We start from the raw sequence: 24,081 nt of genomic DNA, 5'->3' as shown, positions 1-24,081 counted from the left end.
TAGCAACACATTTCAAAAGCTTCAGTTCTCTTCTTGTCTAAACTATTTATCGTCCATGTTTCATTTCCATACATGGCTACACTTCGTACAAATACTTTCAGAAGAGACTTCCCGACACTTAAATCTATACTCGATGTTTACAAATTTCTTTTCTTCATCAACGCTGTTTTTGCCATTGCCAGACTACATTTTACACCCTCTCTACTTCGGCCATCATCAGTTATTTTGCTGCCCAAGTAGCAAAACTCATCTACTACTTTCTCTTATTTTCTAATCTAATTCCCTCAGCATCACCTCATTTAATTTCAAGACACTGTCCATTCCGTTTTACTTCTGTTACAAGTTCCTTACTGACTCTGATAGAATTACGATGTCATTGGCGAAGCTCAAAGTTTTTATTTCTTCTTCATGGACCTTAAATCCTACTCCAAAGTTTTCTTTCGTTTCCTTTACTGCTTGATCAGTGTACAGATTGAATAACATCGGGATAGGCTACGAGCCTGCATCACTTCCTCCTCAGACATTGCTTGTCTTTATGCCCCTCAACTTTATAATTGGCATCTGGTTTCTGTACAAGTCGTGAGTAGCGTTTCGCTCCCTATATTTTGCCCCCGCTACCTTCAGAATTTCAAATACAGTATTCCAGCCAAAGTTGTCAAAAGATTTCTGTAAGTGTACAACTGCTATAAACGTAGGTTTGCCTTTCCTTAACCTACATTCTATAAGAAGTCGTAGCTTTAGTACTGCCTCGCGTTTTCCTAGATTTCTCCGGAATCCAAACTGATCTTCCCCGAGGCCGGGTTCTTCCACTTTTTCCATTCTTCTGTAAATGATTAATATTTTTCAACCATTACTTATTAAACTGATAGTTCGGTAATTTTTGCACCTGTCAATGCTTGCTTTCTTTGGAACTGGAATTATTCTTGAAGTCTGAGGGTATTTCGCCCGTCTCGTACATCTTGCTCACCGGATAGAAGAGTTTTGTCATGGATGGCTCTCCCAAGGCCATCAGTAGCTCTAACGAAATGTTGTCTAGTCCCGGGGCCTTGTTTCAACTTACATCTTTCAGTCTCTGTCAAATTCATCATGCAGTGTCATATCTCTCATCTAATCTTCATCTACGTCCTCTTCCATTTCCGTAAAATTTCCCACAAGTACATTTCGTTTGTATAGATCCTCTATATACTCCTTCAACCTTTCTGCTTTCCCTTGTTTGTTTAGGATTGGTTTTCCATCTGAGCCCTTGATATTCATACAGAAACGATAAGGAAAATAATTATATTTTTTGGGCATTCACAGAGAATTAGTGTAAACAAGTAACAGAACCTATCTTCAGGCTTCTCTGGAACAAGAAATTAACATACAACTGGATCTTAGGAGTTGAAAAAGAATTTGGAATACACAACACACACGAGAATAAGACCAGAAAGAACTGTTTTCTGAAGGAAAGTATTGAAATCAGGGTGATTCCAAGGTAGGAGCAGTAAGAGAAAAGACGGGAAAAGATGAAACTGCAACGTGTTCTCTAACTGGTGATAGCAGACGAAAAGTTCGGTGTTGAACAGAGCTGAATAGTGCAGTTTGATCGTCCTTTAACTCAGACTGTATCTTTTTTATGATAATAATGGTTTATCATTTTGTAGTACGTTTCTTTAGTATACGTTTGACACCAGTATATTACAATACCTGACGAGAAACAACTACATGTTGCATCTTCGTTGATAGTTGTAACTAAACCGGATCACTCTTGCCAACACTCAACGCTGCTTAACAGGATTATTCCACTATTTCATGAAAATGTAACAGTATTATGAACGAACACGCTTTCTTTCATTAACTTTGCGTTGTGTCCTACACTGGGCTGTGCCTTAACGTAAGACTATGTGACGACTTACCCCCACTGACGTGCTTCTCTGGAGATACCACCAGCCTGTCCCAGAGCGCATGCACGGGCAGGCTGCCGCAAGACAGCGCCAGGTGCAGCTTGAGCGGGTTGGGGCTCTCGAAGTGGAGACCGCATTCCACGCACTGGTAGCGCGCGTTCGCTGTGGAAAGTCAAGTTATGTACCTGATGTGGCTAGCAGGCAAGTGAAGCAAGAGGAGTGACGTGCTGGAATATGACACGGATACAGGCGTTTTGGTAGAAGGTTGCTGGAATACGTTAAAAGCATTGCTTTTCTCGAGTACACATTCTGAGTATTCTGGTATAAGGAACCCGTGGTCTCTGGTGGCTGATTACAGAGTAATAATGTAATTATAACTCATTCTATTTTCAAATTTATTTGACTTCAGTACAGCAGTCAAGCAATAGTCGCAGTAAATTACAGAAAGTTTACATGACTGGTTCTGGTGCTCAGTCACCATTACCAAATGTAATAGGTATGAAATTAGCCTGCTATTAATTATGAGAACCTGAAATATAATTAACATCTAACCACAATACCTTTGTCATAGGAAGCAATGAAAGGGTCCTGTAGCTTCCTTTCATTAGTCCGGTAGCCCATTTTCACTAGCATTTCTCTTTCTTTTCCTTGTTTATCTTTTCTCGTAACTCTCATAGTGGTGTGATTGAATGAATGTGGTTGTGTGTCACGTTGCTAGACGGTGGCATAGTCTGCTGCAGAAAGTCTGCGACAGTCATACAGATTCAGCAAAATGGCTCTGAGCACTATGCGACTTAACTTCTGAGGTCATCAGTCGCCTAGAACTTAGAACTAATTAAACCTAACTAACCTAAGGACATCACACACACTCATGCCCGAGGCAGGATTCGAACCTGCGACCGTAGCGGTCGCTCGGCTCCAGACTGTAGCGCCTAGAACCGCACGGCCACTCCGGCCGGACAGATTCAGCAGCAGTTGTACAGAATAGCCAACTCTAGTAGTGGTCAAGTAGGTTTGCGCTACTTGTGAGAAATCCACCTGCGTTAGGTTGGTGGCGGAAATGGAATCTTTGGGTTTTCCGGGCCACGAGGAGCGTAGAAGAGGCTGGAGAAGAAAAAGGGAGGCAGTCTGTCGCCGGTACGGGAAGCGTCCAGTCGAAGAAAGGTGAGTTAGACTGACCGCGTGGCGCTTTTACCTGGCGAGGGGAGAGCTGTTAGCTTTTGGTCTCGCTTTTCAACTCTGAAAGATTGCTTGGCCTTGTCGCAGCAAACTTTGGCAGATTTTTCTTTTAGTAAATTTCTATAGCAGACTTGGATCCGCCGGAAGAGCGCCACACGAAGATGTCGATAAGAAGTGAGCACTCGCTTCTGTATGAATGTCTGTTTGCCTTCAGCTGTGCCTGTATAGACTTTTATTTTTCTAAGTATTAATAGCTTTGCCTTCTCATAAATTTGCCTTGCTTTATGTGTCTTTCGTCCGTGGGGAGCCAACCACGTGGTTGAACATTAGAGTTTGTTGGGCTACCGTCATCACTAACTGCCCGGTCTCATGTTTGTGTTAAAGAATGTTAACTGTTCATGATTGTGTGATGTGATATTGTTGCAACTTGGCCACGATGCCTAGACATTGTGTCTCCACAAACCACGTGGGCACGCGGGTGTACAGCGAAACGTGTACCGTTTCACGAGTTATTGCGATCAGTTATCAGGCAACAGCAGTTGTATGAATGATTCACACCAATGATTTTAGGTGTAGATTATAACGGTGAATGTATCGATGCTTTTCTTTAATGTTTTAGGAATTAATGTTATCAGGAATTGTGTACGTGCCTCACATCCATGTCTTAGGAATAAATGATTTTATCTACAATTTTCTCTTGTGTTCCGAGGTTACGTTTTTGCACCTAAGCCACTCACCTCGTAGCTTTCCCGTTAGCACATCCAACGCGTTTTCCTTACGCACAGGTCCAGTGATTAGTTGCCCCTTTTATTTTAAACGAATGCTTTAGATTAAGTCTTATTTTCAGGTGTGTTGCTGGGAGCTGATTTTATGCACAGTGTTCATGCATTTTCTAGTTTATTTTAAATGTTTGATTCTCGTGAACAGTGCACGGGCAATACCATTAATTACATCGCATCCTCTATGAGCGATATCACGACGTATGCATTTGTATGAGTTTTTGGTCTGTGATCAAATTAATTTATTTTTCGACTCGGCCAAACCTTTGATTAGTTGTATGGTTAGAGTCGGTGGCGACCCTAATCTTAACGTAATAACCCGTAGCAACAGGTTAGTTACAACAATACTTTGAATTTATCATGTTGAATTAAACGTCGTTATGCATATGGCAGTCATATTGTAACTTCGGCTGTATACATGTTGTCCAAGAAAACGATTCTTGGACACAGTGCTATTGAGTGCTGTGTCCATCGTGTTGATCATTTATGTGTTAACCTCGGCTATATATGTGTCTTCCAAATAAACAGTTGTTTCTTGGACATTGTGCTACTGAATGCTGTCTTCAAGATTACAAGCTATGTATTTTCAACTTTAAGACTATGAGATGCGGAGATTTTTGTTTCAGAGTTGACCAGCTGGTTTAGAGTCAGTATATACAGATAATAAAACACAGTATTCTTGCATGGATGTTATTATTTCATTAACATCATCAAGGTGCGTTCTGATACTTCATTTAACAGTTCCACCTCATACTTGAGCAATGTATGTTTCAGAATAACAGCAGAATTGCTAAGATTATTAAGAAAAGATTTTCACTTGTCAGGTTCTTTATGCAAGTAGTCGGACAACACCTATTCTGTTCCAACATGTACGACGTTAAGATTTTAATTTTCTGAGTAGATAAAGGCTTCACAGCGAAGAACTGTAGTGATGTTATTTCTTTGCCATTATGGCATAACGAGGTTTAATTTAACAGGATAAATTCACTGTATTATTTCCTATGGCAGAAGGTATTATGGTTAGATGTTACTTATATTTCAGGTTCTCATAATTAATAGTAGACTTATTTCATACTTGTTACATTTGATAATGGTGACTGAGCTTTACCAAAACTAGTCATGTGAACTTTCTGTAATTTACTGAGACTATGGCTTGATTAATGTACTTGAAGTCAAATAAATTTGAAAGAAACATTTAGTCACGCTTGTTAAGACAGCCAAGTCTAATTACAAACCATAATTTATTCGTCTTGTTAACGCAATTGCCTGGAAAAAAAAGAAAGTGACACGCAATCAGTGAAACGTACAATACAAAAACTGCAGAGTAGTGCAACATGCCTCAGATGAAACAAAACTACTTGTTTGTGGTTGTCGGTGCTGGAACAGCTCAGTGTAGCGTCATCGTCTCGCTCTTCCGTTGCATTCTGTGAATCCATGCACAAGGAGAATATCGGCCAATTCTTAATGAATAAACCTATCCATATTGCTGCGTATCATTGTTAACGCACGATTAACACTGCCAGAAAAGCCAACCCGAGAATGAACCGAGCAGCACGGAATGCAAGCTTGAAGGAGAAGATTAGAACGGGCATTGCTGTTGTCAACAGCAAATATCACAAATGAGTGGAATAAGCTTGTTATCAAACAAGACAAACAACATACGCCGTCGACATTTGCATTGTTACGCAGATATTTCAGTGCGATAAGAAATCAAACGCAAGTACTCTGTAACGAGCCACAGGATATCAGCTGGCCGGTGTGGCCGTGCGGTTCTAGGCGCTTCAGTATGGAACCGCGTGACGGCTACGGTCGCAGGTTCGAATCCTGTCTCGGGCATGGATGTGTGTGATGTCCTTAGGTTGGTTAGGTTTAATTAGTTCTAAGTTCTAGGCGACCGATGACCTCAGAAGTTAAGTCGCATAGTGCTCAGAGCCATTTGTTTGAACAGGATATCATGGATCGCTTATACTAAACTATTCGAAGTATCCCTGAACAACCTCCAAAAATTTGTCGTTAGATTTCAGATTCATTCTATGTAAATATTTTTGTATGTGTCAACAGTTAACGTACGATGGTGAGTCAAATGAAAACCTTAATTTTTTTAAAAAAATATTATTTATTGTGCAGAAGTGGTACAAAACTGTATCACTTTTCAACATAATCTCCCGCACGCTCAATGCAAGTCCTCCAGCGCTTACAAAGTGCATAAATTCCTTTAGAAAAAAATTCTTTTGTTAGTCCGCGCAACCACTCATGCACCGCATGGCGTACCTCCTCATCAGAACGGAACTTCTTTCCTCCAGTTGCATCTTTGAGTGGTCCAGACATGTGGAAATCTCTTGGGGCAAGGTCTGATGAGTATGGCGGATGAGGAAGACACTCAAAATGCAGGTCTGTGATTGTTGCAACTGTTGTACGGGCAGTGTGGGGCCTTGCATTTTCATGTTGCAAAAGGACACCTGCTGACAGCAATCGACGTCGCTTTGACTTGATTGCAGGCCGAAGATGATTTTTTAGGAGATCTGTGTATGATGCACTGGTGACAGTGGTCCCTCTAGGCATGTAATGCTCCAAAATGACGCCTCTTTCGTCCCAAAAGAGAGTCAGCATAACCTTCCCTGCTGATGGTTCGATACTTCTATGGTTTTAGTAATAGGGAATGGCGCCATTCCTTGCTCGCTCTCTTCGTTTCCGGTTGGTGGAAGTGAACCCAGGTTTCGTTCAAAAATGGCTCTGAGCACTATGGGACTTAACATCTATGGTCATCAGTCCCCTAGAACTTAGAACTACTTAAACCTAACTAACCTAAGGACATCACACAACACCCAGCCATCACGAGGCAGAGAAAATCCCTGACCCCGCCGGGAATCGAACCCGGAAACCCGGGCGTGGGAAGCGAGAACGCTACCGCACGACCACGAGATGCGGGCTCAGGTTTCGTCCCCAGTAACAATTCTTGCAAGGAAGCCATCACCTTCTCGTTCAAAGCGCCGAAGAAGTTCTTCACAAGCATCAACACGTCGTTCTCTCATTTCAGGAGTCAGCTGCCGTGGTACCCATCTTGCAGACACTTTGTGAAACTGGAGTACATCATGTACAATGTGGTGTGCTGACCCAAGACTTATCTGTAAACATCTGCAATGTCATTCAGTGTCACTCGGCGGTTTTCCTTCACCATGGCTTTAACTGCTGCAATGTTCTGTGGAGTCACAACTCGTTGCGCCTGACCTGGACGAGGAGCATCTTCCACTGAAGTCACACCATTTGCGAACTTCCTACTCCATTCGTAGACTTGCTGCTGTGACAAACATGCATCACCATACTGAACCTTCATTCGTCGATGAATTTCAATAGGTTTCACACCTTCACTACGCAAAAGCCGAATAACAGAACGCTGTTCGTCCCTGGTACAAGTCGCAAGTGGGGCGGCCTCTTTAGACTGATACTGCGACGGTATGTGTGCATCTGCATTATGCTACCACCTACAGGCCATTCTGCACGCTGTTTGTACCACCCTTACCAACTTACAGGATAACGGCGCAAAATTTAGATTTGTTATTACAAATGTAAGGTTTTCATTTGGCTCACCCTCGGAGTAGCAATTGGGTTTTCCAAGTATTCTTTAGTGAGTTCCTCGGAAATGACGGCAGTATAGTGCAAAACTGCATAGACTTCATAAATGGTGAGTTTATTCAGATAAGATTGTGGCACCGAGCGAGGTGGCGCAGTGGTTAAGCACACTGGGCTCGCATTCGGGAGGACGGCATTTGAAACTGGCGTCCGGCCGATGGGAAGTTAAACCCAACCTTCCTTTCTTCCTTCCTGCCTTCCTTCAACACAGTGGTGAAGAGTTACAACAAAATCCAGTTGAAAAGCGTGACTGAAGGCACCGTATGAAAGGCTGCAAAGATAGCGCCATGGGCAGTAAGATGGAATACGTACTGATGTCAAGAATAACAGAGGAATTCAGGTATATGAGAGTATGGTTTACTACGCACAATATAGCACATATCGATGTAGAGATACAAGAGAACTAGACTCTGGAAAACAACAGATGAATCACTGGATCTGTTGAAGAACGGGGTAGGCCGAGATGATTAAACAAAGAAATAGATTACATGATGGGTGAAGATCGGATTACAAACAACTGGGTTCATTGCGTTTGTCGTTTGCCAAAGGTGTCCGAAGTACTATACAATAAGAGGTGTGAGAGAGTGGGAAATCTACATCTACATCTACATGATGACTCTGCTATTCACAATAAAGTGCCTGGCAGAAGGTTCAATGAATCAGAACCATCTTCAAGCTGTCTATCTACCGTTCCACTCTCGAATGTCACGCGGGAAACACGAGCACTTAAATTTTTCTGTGCGAGCGCTGATTTCTCTTATTTTAGCGTGATGATCATTTCTCCCTATGTAGGTGGGTGCCAACAGACTGCTTTTGCAATCGGAGGAGAAAACTGGTGATTGAAATTCCATGAGAAGATCCCGTCGCAACGAAAAACGCCTTTGTTTTAATGATTTCCACTCCAAATGATGTATCATGTCTGTGACACTATCTCCCCTATTTCGCGGTAATACAAAACGAGCTGCCCTTTGTACTTTTTCGATGTCATCCGTTAGTCCCACCTGATGCGGATCCCACACCGCACAGCAATACTCCAGAATAGGGCGGAAAAGCGTGGTATAAGCAGTCTCTTTAGTAGACCTGCTGCACCTTCTAAGTGTTCTGCCAATGAATCGCAGTCTTTGGTTTGCTCTACCAACAATATTATCTATGTGAACGTTCCAATTTAGGTTATTTGTAATTGTAATCCCTAAGTATTTAGTTGAATTTACAGCCTTCAGATTTGTGTGACTTACCGCCTAATAGAAATTTAGGTGATTTCTTTTAGTACTGATGTGAATAACTTCACACTTTTCCTTATTCAGGGTCAATTGCCACTTTTCGCACCATACAGATATCTTATCTAAATCATTTTGTAAGTCGTTTTGATCATCTGATGACTTTACAAGACGGTAAATGACAGCATCATCTGCAAACAATCTAAGACGGCTACTCAGATTGTCTCCTATGTCGTTAATACAGATCAAGAACAATAGAGGGCCTATAACACTTCCTTGGGGAACGCCAGATATTACTTCTGTTTTACTCGGTGACTTTTCGCCTATTACTACGAACTGTGACCTTTCTGACAGGAAGTCACGAATCCAGTCGCACAACTGAGGCGATAATCCGTAGGCACGCGGTTTGGTTAGAAGACGCTTGTGAGGAACGGTGTCGAAAGCCTTCTGGAAATCTAAAAATATGGAATCAATTTGGCATCCCCTGTCGATAGCACTTATTACTTCATGAGTATAAAGAGCTACTTTTGTTTCACAAGAACGATATTTTCTGAACCCGTGCTGACTATGTGTCAATAAATCGCTTTCTTCGGGGTACTTCATAATGTTTGAATACAGCATATGTTCCAAAACCCTACTGCAAATCGACGTTAGTGATATAGGCCTGTAATTCAGCGGAATACTCCTTCTACTTTCCTTTTTGGGTATTGGTGTGAATTGAGAAATTTTCCAGTCTTTAGGTACTTATCTTTCTGTGAGACAGTGGTTGTATATAATTGCTAAACATGGAGCTATTTTATCAGCATACTCTGAGAGGAACTTGACTGGTATACAATCTGGACCGGAGGCCTTCCCCTTATTAAGTGATTTAAGCTGCTTCGTTACTCCGAGGATATTTACTTCTATGTTTCTCATCTTGGCAGTTGTTTTTTATTGGAATTCAGGAATATTTACTTCGTCTTCTTTGGTGAAGGAGTTTCGGAAAATCGTATTTAATAACTCAGCTTTAGTGTCACTGTCATCAGTGACTTCACCGTTGTTATCATTCTTGGCAGGCAAAGACTGCAACAACAGCAGCAGCAGCAGTCAAGGATCAAATAGTGGCACTCAGGTACATGGCAATATGATATACCACACATAGTTAAGTAGACCTTGATTTAACGTAGATACAAGCAGAAGTAGATACAAGAAGGAGATACATACTCTTCAAGCCTGTGAAATAATTCTGTGTTCCAGAGCTCTAGATGCAGAGTGACGGTCACAATTTATAACGTTTTCAACTAATTTTTTGCTGTTCTAGAATATGGACGGCTAAGACGTCTTATGAAAAGGGCTAGAGAACTGTGATGACTTGAATATTTGGATCAGTAGTGAAGGACGCGTTTCGAAAGGGATGTACAGGGTGCGTTCACAGAGTTACAAGACCGGTCTCATCATCATCATCATCATCATCATCACTTTCAGCGTTCAGTCTGGAGCATAGTCCCCTTTATAAGAGTCCTCCATGATCCCCTATTCAGTTCTAACATTGGTGCCTCTTCTGATGTTCTGTTACTTCAAAATCATTCTTAACCGAATCCAGGTACCTTCTCCTTGGTCTACCCCGAATCCTCCTACCCTCTACTGCTGAACCCACGAGTCTCTTGGGTAACCTTGCTTCTCCAATGCGTGTAACATGACCCCACCATCTAAGCCTGTTCGCCCTGACTGCTACATCTATAGAGTTCATTCCCAGTTTTTCTTTGATTTCCTTATTGTAGACACCCTCCTGCCATTGTTCCCATCAACGATTACCTGCAATCATCCTAGCTACTTTCATATCCGTAACCTCAACCTTGTTGATAAGGTAACCTGAATCCACCCAGCTTTCGCTCCCATACAACAAAGTTGGTCGAAAGATTGAACGGTGCACAGATAACTTAGTCTTGGTACTGACTTCCTTCTTGCAGAAGAGAGTAGATCGTAGCTGAGCGCTCACTGCATTAGCTTTGCTATACCTCGCTTCCAGTTCTTTCACTATGTTGCCATCCTGTGAGAATGTGCATCCTAAGTACTTGAAACCGTCCACCTGTTCTAACTTTCTTCCTCCTATTTGGCACTCAATCCGTTTATATTTCTTTCCCACTGACATTACTTTCGTTTTGGAGATGTTAATCTTCATACCATAGTCCTTACATTTCTGATCTAGCTCTGAAATATTACTTTGCAAACTTTCAATCGAATCTGCCATCACAACAAAGTCATCCGCGTATGCGAGACTGCTTATTTTGTGTTCACATTCATAATCTCACCCAGCCAGTCTATTGTTTTCAACATATGATCCATAAACAATATGAACAACAGTGGAGACAGGTTGCAGCCTTGTCTTACCCCTGAAACTACTCTGAACCATGAACTCAATTTACCGTCAACTCTAACTGCTGCCTGACTATCTATGTAAAGACCTTAAATTGCTTGCAAAAGATTGCCTCCTATTCCATTACCTCGTAGAACAGACAATAACTTCCTCCTAGGAACCCGGTCATATGCCTTTTCTAGATCTATAAAGCATAGATACAATTCCCTGTTCCACTCGTAACACTTCTCCATTATTTGCCGTAAGCTAAAGATCTGGTCCTGACAACCTCTAAGAGGCCTAAACCCGCACTAATTTTCATCCAATTGGTCCTCAACTAATACTCGCACTTTCCTTTCAACAATACCTGAGAAGATTTTACCCACAACGCTGATTAAAGATATACCTCTGTAGTTGTTACAATTTTTTCTGTTTCCATGTTTAAAGATTGGCGTGATTACTGCTTTCGTCCAGTCTGATATAACCTGTCCAGACTCCCACGCAATTTCAGTTATCCTGTGTAGCCAATTAAGACCTGACATTCCATTGTATTTGATGAGTTCCGACTTAATTTCATCCACCCCAGCCGCTTTATTGCACTGCTATCTATGGACCATTTTCTACACTTCCTCAAATGTGATCCTATTTCCGTCATCATTCCTATCCCACTGTACATAGAAATCTGAAACATTACTGATCGTATTTTCACCTACATTGAGCAACTCTTCAAAATATTTCCTCCATCTGCCCAAGGCATCAACAGGATTCACCAGCAGTTTTCCTGACCTGTCCAAAATACTTGTCAATTCCTTGTTACCTCACTTTCGAAGAATGCTAATTACATTCCAGAGTGGTTTTCCAGCAGCTTGACCCAAAGTCTCCAACCTGTTTCCAAAGTCTTCCCAAGATTTCTTCTTGGATGCTGCAATTATCTGTTTGGCTTTGTTTCTTTCTTCAACATAACTTCCTCTGTCTACCTGTGTTCTAGTATGTAGCCATTTATGATACGTCTTCTTTTTCCTTTTACAGGCTGCCTTGACTGTGTCATTCCACCAAGCTGTTTGCTTCATCCTACCCTTACACACTACTGTTCCAAGACATTCTTCAGCCACTTCTAGAACCGGCCTCGGAATAAAAAATTTACTAAACATTTCTGAACAGCGAAATATGACCCTTGTTTATCAACACACCGGTGTCAGCGTTCTTTCCGTTGTTCGTAGACTACCAGGAACTCTTCGCGGCGAAGGCTTCCAAGAGACCTCGTTGAAGCTGCCTGGACTGCTGGAATGGTGTCGAATCGCTTCCCTTTCAGGTGTGTCTCAATCTGGGGGAACAAAAGGAAGTCTCTGCGAGCTAGGTCGGAGCTGCAGGGTGGCTGCGGCAGTGTTGCCACGATGAAATGGGCCAAAATTTCGTGGGCGGCGAGTGATGTGTGAGAGGGCGAATTGTCATGGTGAAGAACCCAATCGTCTTTTATCTCTGGGCGGACTCTATCCTTCCAACGGCAGAGCATTCTGTCGTAAAACTAACCTGTGACGGTCTGTCTCGCAGGAACGAACGCAATTTTACCAAATTTTCATCAGGTCGGCTTGTTGAAGATCTCCCAGCGCGGTCAAGTCTTCAGAGTCCTTGCGGCTGTCTTTGAACCTCCCGTGTCACATGAAAACCACTACACGTGACACGGCTTCTGATGTGGAGGCCTCGTGAATCTTACCAAAAGTATCTGTACTGATTTTGTTCAGTTTCGCATGGAACTTTCTCGAATAACTCTGCTCCAAATGACGATGCATTTTCGACTCTCCGATTTTTCGACGCTGATCACTGACGCCCACTCACGCCGCTAGCGATCTGCTCACTCCAGCGTCTCGGGGCAACTGGCAGCTTAGCGGTCGGTCAGCTGACAAACCCCCCTCCCCCCCTGTTGGTGGAACCTGTCTGCCCGCCCTCCCCTACTCTGGAAGAAAAATCGGTCTTGAAACTTCGTGAACGCACTCTGTATAACGAAGAAACTAAAATTTCCAAGAAACACGAAATTTATATAATATGATTAATTATCGTTCCTGAAGCGTAATTTTCGACAGATGGATCTTCTTTTATGTTCTGAATTCGGACACAATGGAAAGGAAAATCCTGGTCCCTTGCATCTTGTAAAGAATGTCTTTTAGAATTTGGAATTAACTCACTTGGGAGGAAACGTAGAGGAATTTAATGTTTATCTGTTTTATGTAAAAAAGCTGGATTTAGTGGATTTAAGAAAAATATTCGTATTTGGCTGACGTCCTGAAAAAAGGGGTAAATTTCCTACAAACAGTAAATTAATCACTGTTTACTGGGAAGAGCATCGACTTCGTCTGAAAAGAAAACGCCTTGTCCTGAAGAGGGCTTGAACAACTTCCATCAGTTGTCCTTGACAACTTAAAAGCTGATTCGAACCTCCCAAAGGTCCTAAGTATGCTGCCAAATGTAGCACAACCATCTTTTATACGCTCTCCACAGTGTATTTGCACAAAGCATGCCACAGAAAACTATCGCTGCTAATTATCGACTCCTATCTTTCTTTCAGATTTTTATACTGGAATAACAGTGCTTGAATACTTTGATAACATTCTCTCTGCAGTTTCCTGGCATGACAACGTCCATGATTGTTTTTATAAGCCAGCGCAGGCTGATGGCCATCACTAGCAACTGGTCGCATTTTATTCTTCTGCCGCTCTGATAGATTTACGGGGCGTTCTTTTCGCATATCGAAATGATATTTTCTTTATTTCTGTTTCAAAGGTGGCCACATTTTACACAATCCAAAATATCCGTACAAAATTCAAGAAGACATTACCGGCTTCACGCCTACCGTTCTCCTACACAGTCGACAATAACTAGGCAGAATTTTACAATGCACTGAGCACGCGACTTACAGAACCCTAGAACATTTTAGGGGCGAAAATGTTACGCTGTTGTTAAACGATTGTAAATTTTACTACTCCATATTTTATTCAAATGATTTCATAATTTATGGTTTACGCACTAGTTAATTACAGTTATAATGCCTCTAGTGGTATGTCACACACGAAATAAGTATGAAACGCCCTGTTGTACATTCTATACTGACAATAACAGATTAGCGGGAACCGCGAATTGGTAACAACTGCAATTTTAAATTTCATGAGGTTAGGGATAAACGGGATAAATTCAACATCGAAAAAAAAAACAAACAAACAAGAAACATGATAGGAAAACATGTAGCCAAGGTTTAAGCACTTTCTGGGGTCTGCACCTCAATTGGTAAAAACTGAACCTGTTTAAGACCCCTTTTCTTAGAAACGGGTTGACATATCTTGTTGAAACTTATGTCACATACTAAGGTCTATGGCCCTTTGGCGGTGTAAAAACCTTAAGCTTCTAAGTCAACGCAATCAAGAGATACAGCCATTTATGTCACACATTTTGATACTCGCAAAGTTTCTGTAGGGTACTTCCCATTGACCTAGAATCATCGATTTGGCAAGAAGAAAGGGTTCACAGTACAAGTAAAGGAAAAAATCCTAAAATTATTAATTTGTAATTATATGGCATGAAAATTTTTTTCTCGTCTGGTATCCGACTGTCTGTCTATCCGTCTGTTACGACTGCTTGTTCTCAGAAACTGGTAGATTTGTTTGGCAGCATCGATATCGATGATAGGCAAAAATCGTCGAAATTCAAGATTCTCGGGTTGGACGAACTGTCTACATAAATATTTAAGCTCGGAGGGAACCTTCGGTCCTATTCGCACTTATCAGTATGTTTTCCCTTAACTTTAACTTTTGTCATTAGTGTTGCGATCGCCATAACTGCTTTTTCCTGTACCGTACCAAGCTCATCACCTGAGAATAGCACTTATCCAACGACAGCAGTTATTGGTTGGATATATTCCAATGTCTGTCTTCCCCTACTGTTTTTGGATTCTACAGTTCCCTCTAATACCACTGAGGTTATTCACTGACATCTTAACAAGCGTCCTTCCATCCCGTCCCTTCTTCCAGCAAGCGTTTTCCTGATATACCTTTCCTCAATGACAGTTCTTATCTTATCAGTCCAGATAATTTTCAGCATACATCTGTAACAGCGCATCTCAAACGCTTCGATTCTCTTCTATTTCAGTTTTTACTCAGTGCATGATTCACTTGAGTACAATGCTGTAATCCACACATGAATTCTTGGCTGCTCCCTCTTCAAATAATGCTGTGTGCTTGATACTAGGAAATTTATTTTTAAACCCAACCTTGAGCTTTTCTGTTAATTCCGTCATTGCTTCTTGGATGTACAAGTTGAACAGTAGGGCCAAAAGACTGCACCCTCCGTAACGCTCTTTTAAATCCGAGCACTTACATCTTGTCCATCAATTCATGTCCCCTCTCGGTTCTTGTAAATCTTTCTTTTTCTTTTAACACTATTGTCATTATTGTTTTTGTGGTCTTCAGTGCGGAGACTGGTTTGATGCAGCTCTTCACGTTAGTCTATGCCGTGCAAGCTTCTTTATTTCTGAATAACTGCTGCAAGCTACATTCGTTTCACACTGCTTACTGTGTATGAGCCTTGACCTCCCTCTACAATTGTCAACACTACCCCCCCCCCCCTCTCCCTCTACCAGGTGCCGTAATAATGAGTCATCGACTATTTTTAGTGCCTCATTTTCTGGTGCACTTCAACAAACATAAAAAAATAATAAAACGACACATCGCGAAAGAATTATCCGGTTAATGCCAGCGCGCACAATGCGAGAGTTTCTAAAGCCTGTCTTCGCGCCTGCCAAACCCTATCTCGGCTATCAAGGTCGTCGGATCTCTTCCTAGTCGAGAGATTTGGGAGGATTATGGGCAGGACCCTCTACCCAGCTCGAGGTTTTGACGATCTAACTCGCCAATTGAGCAGAATTTGGTACTACGTCCCTCAGGAGGACATCCAACTCTGCCAATGAATGCCAAGCCGAACAACAACTTGCATGTGGGTCAGAGGTTCATGAACACGCTATTGACTTGTTCAGTTTGTAAAGGTATTTGTCTTGACCAAATCACCCATTTTTTTTCTGAAATTGTAGTCATTTGTTTGTTCGCACATGTACACCACATCTATCAAAAATGGCTCTGAGCACTATGGGACTCAACTGCTGAGGTCATTAGTCCCCTAGAACTTAGAACTAGTTAAACCTAACTAACCTAAGGACATCACAAACATCCATGCCCGAGGCAGGATTCGAACCTGCGACCGTAGCGGTCTTGCGGTTCCAGACTGCAGCGCCTTTAACCGCACGGCCACTTCGGCCGGCACACCACATCTATCGATTTCCGTCCCATTCTCCGTGGTGCGCCTTTTTTTCGTATGGTGTATTTGCTGGCTCTTGGTTACTTGAGTCAGGGGATGCATCTTCTGAGTTATTTGATATGTTCTCCTAGTAACTGAATTAAAATTTTCCCGTCAACCATGAGCAACTAAATGGTACATGCTCTGCCTAGCGCATGTTACTGCGCCAGCCAGCAAGTGTAATAATATATATAATGATTATAAAGAATCCGCCTCGATTGCGAGTAGAAACCGGATGTTGACCTAGGTTTTGGCGCGGATAACCACGCCTTCTTCGGAACACACTAAAACTCCAAACTGCCTAAAAAACTGGTTCAAGTGGCTTTGAGCACTATGCGACTTAACTTCTGAGGTCATCAGTCGCCTAGAACTTAGAACTAATTAAACCTAACTAACCTAAGGACATCACACACATCTATGCCCGAGGCAGGATTCGAACCTGCGACCGTAGCGGTCGCTCGGTTCCAGACTGTAGCGCCTAGAACCGCACCGCCACTCCGGCCGGCAAACTGCCTAACGAGGCATGGTCCAACATTAATACAGAACGCCCAAAAGGGCAAAAGACTCGCATAAAATGTAAAATAAACGGTACGTGTATACCATGTCAACAGCTGTACTTAGCTCAAACGTCAGAAGCGTGCTTCCTCACCCCAGCCAACGTTCGGTGGACCGCGTGCTCTCAGGTAAACTGAGGTGGCGCCGACAGTTAGGCTGTCAGAATGTCGGAAAGGAACGCGCATGCGCAAATTGAGAAATCCTCTTCTTCCATGTGATTGGCAAAAAATGTGTTGCACACGCATTAACTTCCTGCGCCTTCGACTCGGCCATCGGATCACTTTCGTAACACATGGTAGAAGACGATCCCTCAATTTGCGCATGCGCGTTCCTTTCCGACATTCTCACAGCCTAGCTGCCGGCGCCACTTAAGTTTACCTGAGAGCCCGGGGCGGACCGAACGTCGGCTGGGGTGAGGAAGCACGCTTCTGACGTTTGAGCTAAGTACAGCGATTGACATGGTACACACGTACCGTTTATTTTACATTTTATGCGAGTCTTTTGCCCTTTTGGGCGTTCTGTTTTAATGTTAGGCCATGCCTCTGTAGGCGGTTTGTAGTTTCAGTGTGTTCCGAAGGAGGCGTGGTTATCCGTGCCGAAACCTAGGTCAACATCCGGTTTCTATTTGCAATCGAGGCGGATTCTTTATAATCATTAAATTATTCACGATTGCTGACGCGCTGCAATCTTAAAAAGTTCTCAATAATATACGGGGTGGTCCATTGATCATGACAGGGCCAAATATCTCACGAAATAAGCGTCAAACGAAAAATCTACAAAGAACGAAACTCGCCTAGCTTGAAGGGGGAAACCAGATGGCGCTATGGTTGGCCGGCTAGATGGCGCTGCCGTAGCTCAAACGGATATCCACAGCGTTTTTAAAAAAGGGAACCCCTATTTTTTATTACATATTCGTGTAGTACGTAAAGAAATATGAATGTTTTAGTTGGACCACTTTTTTCGCTTTCTGATAGATGGCGCTGTAATAGCCACAAACATATGGCTCACAATTTTAGACGAACAGTTGGTAACAGGTAGGTTTTTTAAATTAAAATACAGAACGTAGCTACGTTTGGACATTTTATTTCGGTTGTTCCAATGTGATACATGTATCTTTGGGAACGTATCAATTCTGAGAACGCATGCTGTTACAGCGTGATTACCTGTAAATACCACATTAATGCAATAAATGCTCAAAATGATGTCCGTCAACCTCAATGCATTTGGCAATATCTGTAACGACATTCCCCTCAACAGCGAGTAGTTCGCCTTCCGTCATGTTCGGACGTGCATTGTCAATACGCTAACGCATGTTGTCAGGTGTTGTCGGTGGAACACGATAGCAAAAATCCTTCAACCTTCCCCACAGAAAGAAATCCGGGGACATCAGATCCGGTGAACGTGCGGGCCATGGTATGGTGCTTCGACGACCAATCCACTTGTCATGAAATATGCTATTCAATACCGCTTCAGCCACACGAGAGCTATGTGCCGGACATCCATCATGTTGGAAGTACACCGCCAATCTGTCATGCAGTGAACATTTTGTAGCAACATCGGTAGAACATTACGTAGGAAATCAGCATATATTGCACCATTTAGATTAACATCGATAAAATGGGGGCCAATTATCCTTCCTCCCATAATGCCGCACCATACATTAACCCGCCAAGGTCGCTGATGTTCCACTTGTCGCAGCCATCGTGGATTTTCTGTTGCCCAATAGTGCATATTATGCCGGTTTACGTTAGCGCTGTTGGTGAATGACGCTTCGTCGCTAAATAGAACGCGTGCAAAAAATCTGTCATCGTACAATAATTTCTCTTGTGCCCAGTGGCGGAACTGTACACGACGTTCAACGTCGGTGCCATGCAATTCCTGGAGCATAGAAATATCGTACGGGTGCAATCGATGTTGATGTAGCATTCTCAGCACCGACGTTTTTGAGATTCCCGATTCTCGCGCAATTCGTCTGCTACCGATGTGAGGATTAGCAGCGACAGCAGCTAAAGCAACTACTTGGGCATCATCATTTGTTGCAGGTCGTGGTTGACGTTTCACATGTAGCTGAACACTTCCCGTTTCTTTAAATAACGTAACTATCCGGGAACGGCCCGGGCACTTGGATGATGACGTCCAGGATACCGAGCAGCATACATAGCACTCGCCCGTTGGGCATTTTGATCACAATAGCCATACATCAACACGATATCGACCGTTTCCGCAATTGGTGAACGGTCCTTTTTAACACGGGTAATGTATCACGAAGCAAATACCGTCCGCACTGGCGAAATGTTACGTGATACCACGTACTTATACGTTTGTGACTATTACAGTGCCATCAATCACCAAGCGAAAAAAGTGGTTCAACTAAAACATTCATACTTCTTTGCGTACTACACGAATATGTAATAAAAATGGGGGTTCCTATTTAGAAAAACGCAGCTGATATCCGTTTGACCTATGACAGCGCCATCTAGCGGGTCAACCATAGCGCCATCTGGTTTCCCCCTTCAATCTAGACGAGTTTCGTTCTTTGTAGTTTTTTCGTTCGATGCTTATTTCGTGAGATATTTGGCCCGGTCACTATCAATGGACCACCTCGTATATCCTGTCAATAATAAGTGTGGTGTCACCGCCTTTAAATCGGCCACGGTCGTTAGTATACGTCGGATCCGCGTGTCGCCACTATCAGTGATTGCAGGTCGAGCGCCGCCACACGGCAGGTCTAGTCTAGAGAGACTCCCTAGCACTCGCCCCAGTTGTACAGCCGACTTTGCTAGCGTGCTTCACAGTCTACATACGCTCTCATTTGCAGAGACGACAGTTTAGCATAGCCTTCAGCTACGTCATTTGCTACGACCTTGCAAGGCGCCATATTCTGTTACTACGAACGTATTCTGAACAGATAATATTATGCAATATGTACCGTCAAGAGCGACGTTCATCATTAATGGATTAAAGTTAAGTATCAAACTAATTACGTTAGCTTTCTGAATTCTAATTCCTTGTCATGTTCCAGACCTCACGTCAGGATAGTCCTTCCCTCCCTACGCCAGCCTGCGTGAGCTAAAACGCGGGCGTTTCGGTCTCCACTAGTAACAAGGTGTTGGCTCTTCTGCCAACACAACAAAACGTAATAACTGAAAACTGTACGACTGATTTCATTCAGTTTATGGAGCTGATGACGATTACCTCGAATGTTTCCCGGCGAGAGGAAAGGTACGGCGAGGCTGGCGAGCAGCTGGTCGGAGAACCAGAGGAGCAGCTGGTGTCCGGGCGCGACGGCGCGCAGCGTGTGGACGGCCAGCTGGGGGCTCTGGCTGTGGCTGTGGCTGGGGATGTCGCTACGGCTGTCCGCTCCCGCCTCCAACACCAGCAGCGCGTTGGCCGCCTGGCAGTCGGGGGCCAGCCGCGCCGCCGCCGCCACGCTCGCCGGGGGCAGGTCCGCCGCCTCCAGCACGCCCGCCGCGTCAACCCTCACGGGGACCTGCGGCACCAGCGAAACGCGTGCACGTTGTTACACTCTTCCTCTCTTTCACTTTCTCTCAATAACGCACTGCTGACAGTCTCCCAGTAGTGTTCAAAAAGTAATGCAACACATTTTTTTCCAGCAAATTTTACTTGAAATATTGCGGGCTTCGTTTTGGGCCATCGTGGAAAATTCCCGCTTCAGACCATATACACTACTGGCCATTAAAATTGCTACACCACGAAGATGACGTGCTACAGTCGCGAAATTTAACCAACAGGAAGAGGATGCTGTGATATGAAAATGATTAGGTTTTCAGACCATTCACACAAGGTTGGTGCTGGTGGCGACACCTACAACGTGCTGACATGAGGAAAGTTTCCAAACGATTTCTCATACACAAACAGCAGTTGACCGGCGTTGCCTGGTGAAACGTTGTTGTGATGCCTCGTGTAAGGAGGAGAAATGCGTACTATCACGTTTCCCACTTTCATAAAGGTCGGATTCTAGCCTATCGCGATTGCGGTTCATCGCATTGCGACATTGCTGCTCGCGTTGGTCGAGATCCAATGACTATTAGCAGAATATAGAATCGGTGGGTTCAGGAGGGTAAAACGGAACGCCGTGTTGGATCCCAACGGCCTCGTATCACTAGCAGTCGAGATGAAAGGCATCTTATCTGCATGGCTGTAACCGATCGTGCAGCGGGGTCTCGATCCCTGAGTCAACAGATGGGGACGTTTGCAAGACAACAACCATCTACACGAACAGTTCAACGACGTTTGTAGCAGCATGGACTATCAGCGCGGAGAGCATGGCTGCGGTTACCCTTGACGCTGTATCACAGACAGGAGCGATGGTGTACTCAACGACGAATCTGGGTGCACGAATGGCAAAACGTCATTTTTTGGGATGAATCGAGGTTCTGTTTAGAGCATCATGATGGTGGCATCCGTGTTTGGCGACATCGCCGTGAACGCACATTGGAAGCGTGTATTCGTCATCGCCATACTGGTGTATCATCCGGCGTGATTGTATGGGGTGCCACTGGTTACACGTTTCGGTCACCTCTTGTTCTCACTGACGGCACTTTGAACAGTGAACGTTACATTTCAGATGTGTTACGACCCGTGGCTCTACCCTTCAATCGATCCCTGCGAAACCCTACATTTCAGCAGGATAATGCACAACCGCATGTTGCAGGTCCTGTACGGACCTTTCTGGATACAGAAAATGTTCGACTGCTGCCCTGACCAGCACAGTCTCCAGATCTCTCACCAATGGAAAACGTCTGGGCAATGGTGGCCGAGCAACTGGCTCGTCACAATACGCCAGTCACTACCCGTGATGAACTGTGGTATCGTGTTAAAGCTGCATGGGCAGCTGTACCTGTACACGCGATCCAAGCTCTGTTTGACTCAATGCCCAGAGGTATCAAGGCCGTTATTACGGCCAGAGGTGGTTATTCTGGGTACTGATTTCTCAGGATCTATGCACCCAAATTGCGTGAAAATGTAATCACATGTAAGTTCTAATATAATATATTTGTCCAAGGAATACCTGTTTATCGTCTGCATTTCTTCTTAGTGTAGCAATTTAATGGCCAGTAGTGTAGTTGCATGGAGCTCCGATAGGTAGCGGCGCTATACGTTGCCTTGAAAGTAGCGTCTAGCGTCTGTAACGAAGGTGCGTTCCAAGCAGAGAGCTGTAATTGAGTTTCGTTTGGTGGAAAACCAGAGCATCGTAGATATTCATAGGCGTTTGCAGAGTTTGTACGGAGACTGCGCAGTGAATAAAAGCACGGTGAGTAGTAAAGCGAAGCGTCTGTCATCATCGCTACAGCATCGTGCAAACCTGTCCGACCTCCTGTGTACCGGCCGGCCTCAGACAGGTGTCACTCCAGCAATGTTGGAACGCGCGGACACTCTCGTTCGAGGTGATCGACGGATCACAATTAAACACATTCCTAGACAACTGGACATCTCTATTGGTAGTTCCGACACATTCGGTCACCAGTTAGGGTACTCAAGCGTGTGAGCCCGCTGGGTTCCTAGCCACTTAAGAGGAGTCGATAAAGAGCAACGAAAGACCATCTGTGCAGAATTGCTTGCGCGTTACGAAGCTGATCGTAACGATTTCTTCTCGAACATCGTCACAGGCAATGAAACTTGGGTTCATCACTTCGAACTGGAAACAAGACGGCAGTCCATGGAGTGGCTCCAAACCACCTCTCCTCCGAAGAAACAAATTAAAAGCCGCACTGTCAGCCAGTAAAGTCGTTGCAACGGTCTCTGCCACTCTGAAGGGTCTGTCTGATGTCCTCCCTCTTGGTTGCAACGATCAGGTCCGAGGGGTACTCTACTACCCTCAGGAAATTGAAGAATCTACTTCACCGTGTTCGTCGGCACAAAAATGCCAGTGGGCTTCTCCTTCGCCATGACAACAAAAGGCCTTACACACGTCTGTGCAGCTGAAAGGATCTCACAAAACTTCATTGGACTGTTCTTTCTCATACACCCTACAACCCGGATCTCGCACTTTCTGACTTCCATGTCTTTAGCCCAATGAAGGATATATTCCGCGGGAAGCACTTCGTCGACAGGTTATTGATGAAGCAAAACATTGGCTCCAACGTCGTCTAGTAGATTTGTACCGTGCGGGCGTAGAAGCCTTCCAAATAAGGTGGCGTAATCCCTTCGTACTGAATGGAGATTATCTTGAAAAATAGGGTTTTATAGCCCAAAGAGCGGGGAATAATAATGTTATAGGGTATTGAAATCCTAAATGAAACAAATTCTTTCATATAAAAATGCGTTGCATTACTGATTGAACACCCCTCGTATTTATCAAGAATAATTATATATATATATATATATATATATATATATATATATATATATATATATACACAGGGTGAGTCACCTAACGTTATCACTGGATATATTTCGTAAACCACATCAAATACTGACGAATCGATTCCACAGACCGAACGTGAGGAGAGGGGCTAGTGTAAACCATAAAAAATGCATGGAAGTATGTTTCTTAACACAAACCTACGTTTTTTTAAATGGAACCCCGTTAGTTTTGTTAGCACATCTGAACATATAAACAAATACGTAATCAGTGCCGTTTGTTGCATTGTAAAATGTTAATTACATCCGGAGATATTGTAACCTAAAGTTGACGCTTGAGTACCACTCCTCCGCTGTTCGATCGGAGAGCACCGAATTACGTATGGATCCAAAGGGAACGGTGATGGACCTTAGGTACAGAAGAGACTGGAACAGCTCATTACGTCCACATGCTAACACCTTTTTATTGGTCTTTTTCACTGACGCACATGTACATTACCATGAGGGGTGAGGTAAACGTACATACGTGGTTTCTGTTTTCAATTACGAAGTGGAATAGAGTGTGTCCCACTGGAAACGCGTGGACGTATGTGGTATCAGCATGATAGTGCACCTGCACATTCGGCAATTAACACTAGGCTGACCCTTGACAGTATGTTCTACGGGCGTTCCATAGGACGTGGAAGACGCATAAATTGGCCAGCCCGTTCTTCTGATCTTACACCTCTGGACTTCTTTCTGTGGGGCACGTTAAAGGAGAATGTGTACCGTGATGTGCCTACAACCCCAGAGGATATGAAACAACGTATTGTGACAGCCTGCGGCGACATTACACCAGACGT

At 43.6% G+C, this 24,081-nt stretch overlaps 1 protein-coding gene across 1 annotated transcript in view; it reads right to left on the bottom strand.

Moving 5' to 3' along the window:
* LOC126204077 (zinc finger protein SNAI2) overlaps window positions 1-24,081 on the bottom strand; it is a 71,413-nt gene that overhangs the window by 23,087 nt on the left and 24,245 nt on the right. The window contains exons 3-4 of the mRNA XM_049938497.1: window positions 20,111-20,346; window positions 1,906-2,045 (exon numbers count right to left, since the gene is read on the bottom strand). Of these exons, the coding sequence (XP_049794454.1) occupies window positions 1,906-2,045; window positions 20,111-20,346 (376 nt within the window). The remainder of the gene's footprint in view (window positions 1-1,905; window positions 2,046-20,110; window positions 20,347-24,081) is intronic.

The sequence above is a fragment of the Schistocerca nitens genome, chromosome 9 (assembly GCF_023898315.1).
Source record: "Schistocerca nitens isolate TAMUIC-IGC-003100 chromosome 9, iqSchNite1.1, whole genome shotgun sequence".
NCBI lineage: Eukaryota > Metazoa > Arthropoda > Insecta > Orthoptera > Acrididae > Schistocerca > Schistocerca nitens.
Note: the sequence above shows the minus strand (reverse complement) of the source record. Positions and strands in the feature narration are given on the sequence as shown.